General features: G+C 46.1%; 1 protein-coding gene across 1 annotated transcript; it reads right to left on the bottom strand.

Moving 5' to 3' along the window:
• Positions 1-3,276: 3,276 nt before the first annotated feature.
• On the bottom strand, positions 3,277-11,410 carry LOC146857814 (uncharacterized). Its single transcript, XM_085646847.1, has 2 exons — positions 10,818-11,410; positions 3,277-4,276 (listed from the first exon to the last, which is right to left on the bottom strand). The coding sequence occupies exons 1-2, from the start codon at positions 10,870-10,872 to the stop codon at positions 3,636-3,638; spliced, it is 696 nt and encodes a 231-aa protein (XP_085502973.1). The 5' UTR covers positions 10,873-11,410; the 3' UTR covers positions 3,277-3,635.
• Positions 11,411-11,779: the final 369 nt, after the last annotated feature.

Genomic DNA, 11,779 nt, shown 5'->3' with positions numbered 1-11,779 from the left:
CGTGTGCTGGGGCGTGATCACGTCACGTGGAACTTAATTTGAAAAAAGATTACGCAGACTGCCCCTACCCCCACATGAGCAAATACAGCCCAATCAGTGGCCTGGCCCGCCCGCCGGCAACAGTGAAGTGAAAGTGAAGCAAGCCAGGCAAATACGAATGAAGTGGAGGATTTATTATCGGCACTGTCGGCTCTCTCAGAACGAGCAGCATAGCAACATTCTTCTTCAACAGGAAGACTCGTTTGAACACTGCAGTGAGTCAGTTAATTACATTTACTTTGTATGATGACGACACATGCAGTGAGTTCAGTCGGGTCCTGCTTAATGTAAGTTCCAGGTGGCAGTAACAGTGTAGACCCGGCCCTGACAAATAAGTGCCGGTGCTTAGCACCGCAAAGCACCGGCACAAATTAAGCACTGGGTTAAGTATGTGTATGTCTATTGTGCATTGATGTGTTAAGGGGGGTGGGGGATGATGTTTACTTGTCTGTGTGATCATAGTTTAGCTTAGGTAAATTAAGTTAGGTAGTGTAAGATTAGTTAGTTTAGGATTTTATATTAGTTGTCAAGATATTTTAGATAGTGTGTTACTTAATGTAATTCTTAGTCACCCTTTTCTTAGTTTATAAAACCTTTCTTTACATACAGTGGACTATATTCTATGATATTCCACATTTCATATGTTGTATGTGTGAGTTGGTGGGCACATGGACTGTGACCACCGGTTCCTGTTTGAGTGCATCATATTAGTACATTCAGGTAGGTTTGTGCTACATGTCTGACTAGATGTACATGTTCATGCAACACCTGTGCTTAGCTTTTGTTGGTAGCCAATAGTGGTCTGACACATACATACGTTTTGGATTCTATTCATGAGTTGTTGGCCAACCTCTGCATGTGAATCTAGCAATATTCAGTCTCTGCTGGGTATGATGTTGACATATGTATGTAAAATACAGCTTGTCTCTTACACAGATGTACAGAATGTACGCACCACACATCTGATCCCTTTGTGTTGTAATATCTACACCATGTTCATGTACAAGTGGTCATTGTGTTACAAGTGGCTAGTTCATATGACTGTACAACACAGTGTCTGTATACAGACGTATTTACAATTTATGGATGGTGTATGAAGTAACCAGGTTAAAAATTCTGCACATTTTGTTGGGGGCATGACAACAATATTTTTAGACACAACGTCATCAATGGTGATGTGTTGTCTCTAAATCATCTTTTGCAGCCAGGAAGTGAGTTTTTGTGACACACTGGCAGAGCTTTTCTCAGCCCCATTTTGACAGAGATTCAACCATCCACTGTGTGGAGACTTTGTTAAGTTTGGTACTGTGTAGTCGTCTTATGTTGCGCACAGCTTCCCCAGCAAAGGTCCCTCCCAGCACTTGTAGCAAACACAACAGGTGGACGGTGACAGTAGGAGTCTGGAATTTAAGTGAAGAGGTGAATCTTGATAACCTCACATCAGCCCAGAGAATACTCCATGATGCAAATGTGTGTAGTGAATAAGTTCAAGACTTGAGCTGCTATTGTGAAGGAGTTGCACACGACAGCTCGCACCCTCCTTACCCGTGCGACAACCACTAGCTGCTGACCTATTGCTCTGATTTGGCAAGTGGTGGTGTATTGTGACAGCATGTAGGGCAAGATGGCAGGAGGGAATGATTCAAATATATTATACGCAATTCTGAGAGGCTTGTACTCACTACTCTGGCTACCGCAAGCCAATGAAGCCAACAACTGGGCCTGGTGTTGGAGCTGGTTCTATAGGGACCAATTAGAGTCCTGGCAGCTGTGTTTGTGACCCTCGCCAGTCTCACAATCTCAGAATTGTTTGTCCCCAGCTACAGAAAGGTGCAGTAATAGTTTTTCTTGGAAAATAGATTCCTGGACAATAACCTGAGTGATGTATGGCTTGACAACAATAACTAACAACAGCAGTGTGAACCCCCGTAATATACCAAGACATGTTCCAGCCCCTTTGGTAGTCTAGGCCTGGAGGATACCAGCAGAGTCTCCACAGACATACAGGTCTGTCAGCACCTGCTTATGTGTGAGTGCACAAACAAATTGAGAAGGCCACCAGCATTCACTCCACCGCTTATGATCTTTAATCACCAGCAACACCTCTGACTTGCTGTCATGGAGCTAGAGGCACTTGGCAGTCATCCACCCAGCAACATCTGCTAATTTAATCCTGAAATTGGGAACATCCAGCACACAGTTATTGCAAAGTGTAACTTGCAAGTGCATATCATCGGCATGTGCCACTACTGTGAACTCTCACCACATGGACAGCGCAGGTGATGGTTGGAGATATGGCTCAAGATGTTTTGGGGTCAGAGCTGAGCCCTGTGGCACACCCTTTTCAATAGTGTGAGGCATGGAGATGATAGGGGGATTCATAACATGGAAGCTCCTCTCCGAAGGTGAACCAGTCCATTGCAATGGCCACTTTGGCTGCCTACTCCAACCTTAGCAGTGAGATCTGTTTGGACACCCTGTCAGAAGCTGCACAAAGATCACATGGGGCCAGTGCCAAAATACTTACTTTATCCAAACCTGCAGTTTACACTCCATACTTTTTGAGATAAGCTGTATATGTGAAAGTTGTGTCCCATGATTGTTACTGTTGGTGTTCACAACTCTAAACAGTGTAAGGAGACGGCATTCAAGCGTTACAAGGAATCCTATTCCTGCAAATGCATCCGCATGCTACGCCTCACTAGGTGTGGCACATTGATGACCATGCTTTGACTTTATCCACGTTTTAGTGATGTAGAAGTTTTGCTGAAGTGTACAGCATGCATTCTTTTCAGATATAAGCCTTCAGGGATAATTTGTGTGTGTAGAGGTGCACATTCATGCCCAAAAAAATCACCCACCATGACGCAGGCATGCTGCTAGGGTATATACACTGGAACATGGCAGAGGACTCCGCACCAGCACAGGGGAGAGCACAAGAATGCAGATTTTACTTTGAATATGTGTGGCATTTCTGTGTTAGGGAGGGGCTTGTGGTGATGCGCTGCAGCACATTGATGAGTGACATTCACTAATTGCTACATGTGACAGCATGTTTTTTCACATCTAATTATTCATACTTACAAACCTTTAGCTTGTACTTGCGCACTATTCCACGTGTGTCTGGATTAGCAATCATACATTATAAACACTGGTAATGTTGAGTGGTACAAACCGGACACAAGGGCACATTGTCCTTGACAATCAAGTGTAGAAACATCAGTCGTTGACATGTTTGAGAGTGTTGTGAACAAGATATTTTATTTTTAACTGAGGTTTATTTTTATACATTGTTATAGTCACAATGTATCTTACTTCATTTTTTGAACAACGAAAACATGTTGGGTGCCACAGTTTTACTATTTGTCTGGAGACTCTTGTGTGGCGGACATTGTTCTCATAGCAGTGAATGGTTGGTGGTTGTCATACGACAACTGTGACATACAATCATTTATTTGGATGTCTTCCTCTGTACATGTGTAGCAAATTCGTCCTCGGAGTCTTCAGAGTGTGGGTTGGTTTCTGGGTTATGTGCAGTGCATGTTGTCCCACTACTACCACCAGCTGTGGCAGTGGATGTGTGTGGGAACACATGTTCAGGTGACATAAAGTTCACCATTAGAGCATTCAGCATCAGTTGCTGATTTTTTATTCACAGTCCGCAACTCACCCTGATATGCTGTGAGTGTTGATATGTATTGTTCCTGACGTTGGTGCATCTCTCTCATTTGATTATCAATACTTTGGAGGTGCTGGACTATATCTCTGCTGGCACTTTGTGTGTGCATTTGCACATGCCTCTGACTCATAATGTTCGAAATGTTTGCCAGTGATTGTGCAATCCCCGGTGTTTGGTTTGAGCTGGCTTGCTCAGGGCTGATGTTCACCAACTCTGGATTTAGGCTTTGTAGGATTGCTTGCAGTGTGCCACCCATGCTCAACACAGCAACGTGTACCTCATTGAGGAGCTCCCGCTGTAGAGAAACAGCAGTTCTTTGAAATTCACGCTGGGTGTTCTCCCACTCTGTGCTCATGTTTGTGGGTGCAAGATCTGGTGGGTCTGGGGTTTGCGCTTGATCAGCAATCCCACGGTTGTCAGGCTCTGGAGGTGGTGTAGGTGACCGGAGAGTTGCAATAAGCTCCTCAAGTGTGCCATTGTCAATGGAGGGAGGATTGTCTTCAATGTCGTCCAACAGATTGCTGTCATCCACCTGTTGCGATGTGGAAGCAGCATTATCTGTAAAAGTAAGATGCACATCTGTTAGTGGTGTTTGCATGTTCAATTGTATAGATGTTTTGTGAGAGGCATCACATGTGTCTTTTCCAAGGTGATCTTTGTGGCACATTCTAGCGATCTATGTCCTTAGGCACACAGATACTTTATACTCAGAGCCACTTGAATGGACTAAGCACCACTTATTATTACATTAGTCTTGCTGGTAATCGGTATGCATTGATGCTGACCTGTGTACTTACACCACAATGGTAATGTTGCTCTTAGTGGTAGCTGACATTTCAGGGCAACACTGCAAGTGTACGTTCGTGTGTGATTCAAGTGTGTTGTCCTCCTTTCAAAAACAAACTGAGATGTGTCCCTGCACATTTCTGTAACATTACGGACCATGGGTGCCATCTACGACACACACTAGTTAGCATGAGTTGTGTTTGTGTCAGCCTATCACCCACTAAGGACACACTGTTCCTCCAGCTCTTACAATACAGTGTGACGTGGCAAGATTTGCTGTTGTCCTCACTAAAGACTGCCAGGAATACTGCTACGATATCATTACTAATCACACCATTGGCAAGCATTGTGTGAAGTAGTAAAAAGATTATAGCCAAATGAGAAATATATTCAGCGAGAAGTATTCTTGCATCAACTGTGTGTAACTTAGCCTATGAGTCAACCTACAATGTGGGATATTAAGCTAACATTGGTTATAATGCTACATGTATTAGCCTGGGCCCAGTACCTCACAGGGCATCAAATCTCCAAGGAGCCCTGTGAGACGGTGGCCTGATATATGCTGTCCACTAGTTGAACTTTGCACCTTGTACCAGTCCGAAAGACACCTTCTGATGATAGTATGAAGACACCCTTTATTGAAAGCTATCCTAGTGGTAGGTATGGAGAGTAGACTTAATGGGAATTTTAGAAGGACTGTAAAGCATGATGTTTTTTGTTAACAGTGTATGATGTCTGGAATGTTCACATGGAAGGAATAACGCACAAGGTATATCTTCCAGATATATGTCTTTAGGTTAACACACACCCCTCTAGTCTGTTTATGGGCCTAGAGTTGAAACTACTTAAGTTACAGGATAACAATCATCAGTGATAGCACTGATAAACGTTTGGGCCCTAGGGGAGTTCCAATACATATACCAATACATTGATATTTCTAACACAACTGCACTAGATACAAGGCCTAGAGCCTGTATAATCTCTGGGACCCCAAGGGACCACCCAACGTAGTGACATATGGGACACATGGGGACTGTATGCAGTGTGAGACCACAACCACAGGTTCACATAATCTTCAATGTGCAATGTCGTGTTTGTAAATTTGCAGATATGAGGAGCTTCTAATCAAGTCCGCAACAAAGCCTTTTTGAGTTCAGAATTTCTGGGGCTAGCACACACATGGGCACCAGGGTACTTGAGTTTGGCCACCCAGGGAATCAGGGTGCACAGGTGTCTTTTGATGTTGGGTCGTTTCATCCATTTCAATGTGAGCCAGCAAAGTACTTCATCTGCCGTGAAGAGGAGACGTGTCTTGCGAGATCCAAACCTGGTTCTATGATGTAAGGAACCGGAAAGCAGAGTGGACAGAGTGTTGGTCACTTGCCCGTGACCTAGGGCAAGATGGAACACTGACCACATATGTGGTGTGCTTCATGTGAGTTGATGTGTGTCTTGACTCTTCATCCGCGATGTCCTTGAGGCGTTGAAGAAGTCCACGAGTGCAATTCGAGCTGTCCCACGAAGTCTGTCGGTTGCTGCATTTTTGGTGGCGAGAAAGGACCCAACAAGCCTTGGCAACGGCAAGTCAATGGAATTTAGAGGAGGGACTGCAGTGCAGACCTGCAAGATCTGAGGGACTCACCCAGCAAGGGTAAGTCAGGGCACATCTGGAGCAACCAGGAAAGCCCAAGTAGAAGAGGATTTGCCTTTGTGGGCACCTGCTAGCCAACAGCCTAGTGTTTGCGAAGGAGCATCAAGCAGGCACACTTTAAGCTGACACACGGGTCCCTCGTGGAGTGGAGGCCAGCAATTTTTGGTGCAGGTGGTGCTCAAGGCTGGGGCTACTGGGAGCCCAAAGCACATCTTCGAGGAGGATCAGGAAGTTGCTGTTGCTGCAAAAGGTAACGGGGTCCAGGGGTCACAGTTTCACATCACCCACGGGCCTCAGCTTTGCTGTGGACTCAGGGTAGCCTTGGGGAAGTCTGGAAATCCACCTCTGGTGATGCACAGACTTTGGCATCTGGCGGGAGCTTCAGCAAAGCAGACCGTTCATTAGCTTTTTGGGTGCCTGACAAGCTGGGGAGTCACTCCTTGACCCCAAGGGGTATTTCTTCTGTATTCTAGTTGTGATAGAAATTCCAAGGTACAGGAGATATATAGAACCTATTTTCATCAAGGGTAATCTCAAGTCCTAGGGACAAGATTCCTATACTTATAGTGGTTTTAGGGGGATGGACTTACTTTAATGACCCACCTATGTGTAGTCTATGAGTGAGGGTGGTTACACCCATTTCCTTTGTCCTGTTTCATGCAAGTGCAGGGGCAGGTAAACCCTGCAACCGTTTAGAAGTGGCCTATGCACATGGTCAGCAAACGTGCACCCAGACCAGGACTTCAATGCACCAGAGAGTGGTCCCGCTCAGAAACAATACACACCTGCCTGTCTGGGGAGGTGGACACACCTCCCCTTAAAATGAAAGCTATTGTCCAGCCATCCCCTGCAGGACTTTTGGTCAGCAGGAGTAGGCCAGACCTGTCTCTGTGTCTGGGAAATCCATTTTATGATGCCAGGGCTCAGGGAGGTCCTACCAGGTTTAGCCAGTGTGAACATGTATCTCCCTCTCGAATGGTGGAATGCTACCCCCGCCGACAGAACTTGGGGGGAGTAGAATTCCAATGCGGTTGACAACACCCAACATGTTTTGAGGCAGACATTCCAAAGTTAGCATTTCCCACAAGGTAATAATGCACTTAAGTGTATATGGTATGGCTGTATGACATAACAGCCGTACGGATGTATTTCCAAAAGCTGCATAGGGGCTCAGCTCACGCTTGGGCACCCTCTCACATAACACCAAGCACTCTACCTTCAGGATTGTCAAGTCCTGGCATAGGAGTGGCTTATAGGTTTATATGCAACTGTCAAATAGTAGTTATATAGGTAGCCTATATCACAGTAAGGGGTGCAAGCACACCCTTAGCCAGGCTGCAGTAGCCTACATGTGTGGCCATTTGGGAATGCTTCCCAGGGGTGGTATAATACATGCTTCAGCTCTTGGTAGGCCTATGAGGTACCTATGCCCCAGGTACATAGTATTCCATATAGTAGGGGCGAGAGGAAGCAGCTAGGCATTGGTCCTGATTATCAGGGACACAGCCAGACTAAGGCTTGGGAAACAGTGTAACACCAGCAAAAAGTGGGGGTACCCATGTGAAGCAGATCCTACTCTCCCACACCCCGCCAAATGCCATGCAAATCCAGGTAGCAAGGAAAATGCTTAAGTCTGAGGATACACCACTGAGTACATGCAGTTGGATGGGAACAACCAGTGTGCATCACATCTAATTGGGCAATCCTACTACATAATGGCATACAAACCCATGTAGGCAACAATGGGTTCATGGCTCATGGTGCCATTGCTGGCCTGCTATTAGTGAGTCAACCTGGGATACGGAGGTGCTGTCTATTTGCTGGGCTCTGTTGTTGGTAATTGAGGCATTGGTGATCACCTGTACCTGTTGTTGGAGCCAGCATGGTTGCATGGAGGCATGCTGAAGACTTGTGTGTGAAGACACCCTGTACCCCCATGTATTTGTGAATGTTACCTGTTCTCAGGGGTAACTACCAATGGTGTGACACATTGCATACCATGCCACAACAGTGCACTGAGCTACACAAGGTATATTGCCAATGGTGTTCAACGCATATCTGCACCCTAGGCCACAGGATGGGTCAATGGCCAGATGCTGTGGAGGCTTTTGACCCTGAGCTGAATCTAACATATGAAGCATTGGCACTCAAGTTACACACATGAGGGATGCCTGTATCATCCCCGTCATTGTGTCCTTGGCCAGCTGTCTTTGCAGGGAATGCTCGATCCAGGCCTGGGTAAGTCCACCTAGCAGAGGATCCTGCTGGCTGATTCACCGACATTATCAATGTGCATCAGGTATCACCACTGTGTGGATGTCCAAGTGAGTGTAAGGTGTGATGTGTAGTGTAGGATGGCCATGATATGGTAGTGCGCAGGGGTAATGCCTGTGGGTGCAGGACACCCAATGGGGGAATATCCTTTATGGATCTTGAGATTTTGGTCCATGAATTTGAGCGGTGCTAAACAGTGAAGCAAATACCATGATGGTCAAATATCTATGTACTGTTGCTACATTTCCTTTCTGTGTGTTAGGGAGATTGGGCCTGCTCGAATCAGTGTTAGGCCCATGACTCAGTAGTATGCCTAATGAAGTGCACAATGTCTGGTCATTTGTCCTCTCAGTCTGGCACAAACATTCGTGTGCACTTCCATGTTCACAATGCAGACAACATTACAGCGTGCATTAAGGACATGCCCACCCATCAAGCCCCTGTCAGAACGCACTGTCCCTGCGCGCATGAGCAATCACAAGACCACATTGCAGTCCTGTGATTGACTTAGGTGAGGGAGCATGACTGGTTCCTGTCCCTTGAGGCAGACTCATAGGCCCAGGTGCACAGATTACACATGCCCAGGCCTTGTTACACAATTTCATTTGTAATGTGATGTAAGGCCCACACTTACAACCACCCCCACATCCATGCCCCCTCCAGTGTATTTTCAACATTATTTCTCCAGCCAGCTGTCCAGTGCCCCCTACATAATTTCTCACTGCCAGATGCTGTGCAGCCCTGTGCATCATGCAGACCTGTTGTGAACTGACACAAGATGTCTTTTGTTGCATGGCATACTATTCAATTTCTTACAGTTATGATGCATACCAATGGGTCTCATGTTACAACAGTGTGGTGAGAGCTGGCTAGGATAGCCTTGTGAATTACAGTAACTACTGAAGTGATTGCAACCCTCAAAGGGACACTTGTTACACATAACGCAAGATAACTGAGATCCATCTCAGACCCACCCCACTAACAGTTAGCACATTTGGTGCATACAATACACTATTGGTATGGATTGCCCCCGACAGACACAATTTTATCATGAATTGCCCCCATATGTCACCCAGTTGTAAATTTTTGACCACAAATAATGCAATTTGTAAAAAGAGATTTCTTGCCCCCAAGTGGCACCCTATGTTCATTTTCTGTCCACCATAAACCCCCTATTTTAAAATAGACCCCACACTCGACATACAGATAGCAATGTTTAACCCCAGAAAACACACAAGTTAAAATTTTACTGGCCAGTAAAGGCATCCTGTTTTGCTTTTGACCACACAGAGAAGAGGCTATTGTCCCTTTTTTCTCTCAACAAGAATACCGATATCGATAAATCTTTCTCAAGAATACTATGCTTACATTGCTATGTCAGGAATCCAAAATTTACATAGGCTTTGATGGATGGAACTCCATTCGTTGCATCACAATGCACTGATTTAACATGTCATGTGAAGGCAACTGCAGGCCTGTGGTTACTTGGAATTGACATTCAAATGTGATGACTGTGTTGTAATGTACGTCTAGCATGAGGGAGGGAAGCTATGGCTAAAATCGTATGCAGTCATTTGCCCCAGGACCACACACACCAGCTCGGACGATTCCTCGTCTACACTCCTCGGCTGAAACACAGGCACCCACCTCAACATCCACCCTGTACGCTACCACACCTGCCATCTTGCATTACAGTATGTTTATCTTGCCCCCTGCACAAGTGTAATCTCAGGACAGAACTTGTTACACATTAGGACACCAGTGCCTTGTGCCACCCAGCAAAACAACACTACACACAACCAGATCACATACATCCTCCCAAAACTGCTGAAAGTACACATGCCCACTACAGAGATGTCACCCAACCTTGCTGTTGACTCTTCATATGTCACCTGCTTCACATTCACATACACCAACCTTCATTGTGGACCTGTAATCACCATCAACATCATTGACAGCTACTTCATTCCCCCCAAGGTCCACCACATCCATCAAGGATGAGGCATTGCCATATCCTACAAGGAAGGTGTACACTTACAATGGATATACACTTAAATGACCCAGCATTAACCATGCTACTAATCAAATTAACACGGCCAGACCCGGCAAGGCAACATCCACATTGCCCCCTTCATTTGCAGGCCACCCGGGACATGTACACTGTTGTAATCTAGACTGTTTCCCATTCCCTCTCTCTTCCCCTCCCCTCCTCTTCCCCGCAGTTTGGTATGCTCTGTTTTAGAATGTTGGAGCTGACGCTCCTCTTAGAATGTTGGGATTCGCACTACGAGAGGCTGAAGGATCTGTACGATTAAACAACTTCTCCTGACATCTTTGATTGGGAGGTTTCTTTATTATAACATTAATTTTGGCGACGAGCTACCTTACCGTACTGGGGACGGTCCGAATCCTTCCCCCAGCGCCATTCCGCCTCTCCTGCCATCCAGTCCTGCCATCATTCTTGTCAGCTGTTGTGACGGAGATCGGCTTTCATTCTTCATTACACTCAGAACTGACACCGGCTGCCCTTAGTCGTTCCCAGACTTCGCTGCCTGCAGTAGCGGTTCGCTGAGAGACCTTGCATGACCCGCCATATGACCTTATTGTGGTGCCGCTCGTTCTGAAGACTAACCGGCTCTTTGCCTCACGAGAACGCCTGCTGTTGACTGCGCTTGAGGTCGCATGTTGGCCGAGCTGCGGTGAGAGAGTTTTTATTTACACCCGCCATCGGTCCCAGCCAGTTATTTCCTGCTGTGGTGCCGCTTGTTCCCTAAACTTGCCGTTGTCACGAAGCAAACGCTGTTGGTTCTCATTGAGGTCGCATGCGAGCAGCTGCATATTTAGCTCCAAAGATTGTATTCTGCCTCAAGAGATGTGTACCTGAGGGGACGCCTGAACTGCTCTTCACGAGGTTGGATTCTGGAGGCACGAGCTTCGTATTCCTGTCACAGCTGAGGCGACGTCGTTTCCCCTTCAGGCACTTCCTTATTCCTGTTGTTTCTGCTGCATTGCTGACTGAACTACAGTGAGACTACTCCGTACGCAGACACTGCTCTCCGTTTTCCTCTTGCTGCTCCCTCTGCTGGGGAAATAGTATAGCGCACTTATTCCTTCTTCAAAGCTCACCCTGCCTGCTGTGAAACTTTCGCTGACAGGCTCAGCTCATGTATTTAAGTGCTTTCAATCTGTACTCTGCCTCCTAGTTTGTTTCACCACTCAGGGGTTTGATACTGTGGTTGGTCTTATTAGCGCATACTCTTCAGGGCATTTTTCCAGTATTAGCCTTCCTCCTTCTCCCTTACATTCCACCTTTTCTCCTCCTTCTGTTTAATTCTTCCCTGGGTCTACGC

The sequence above is a fragment of the Triturus cristatus genome, chromosome 3_2, assembly GCF_964204655.1.
Source record: "Triturus cristatus chromosome 3_2, aTriCri1.1, whole genome shotgun sequence".
NCBI classification, from domain to species: Eukaryota; Metazoa; Chordata; class Amphibia; order Caudata; family Salamandridae; genus Triturus; species Triturus cristatus.
Note: the sequence above shows the minus strand (reverse complement) of the source record. Positions and strands in the feature narration are given on the sequence as shown.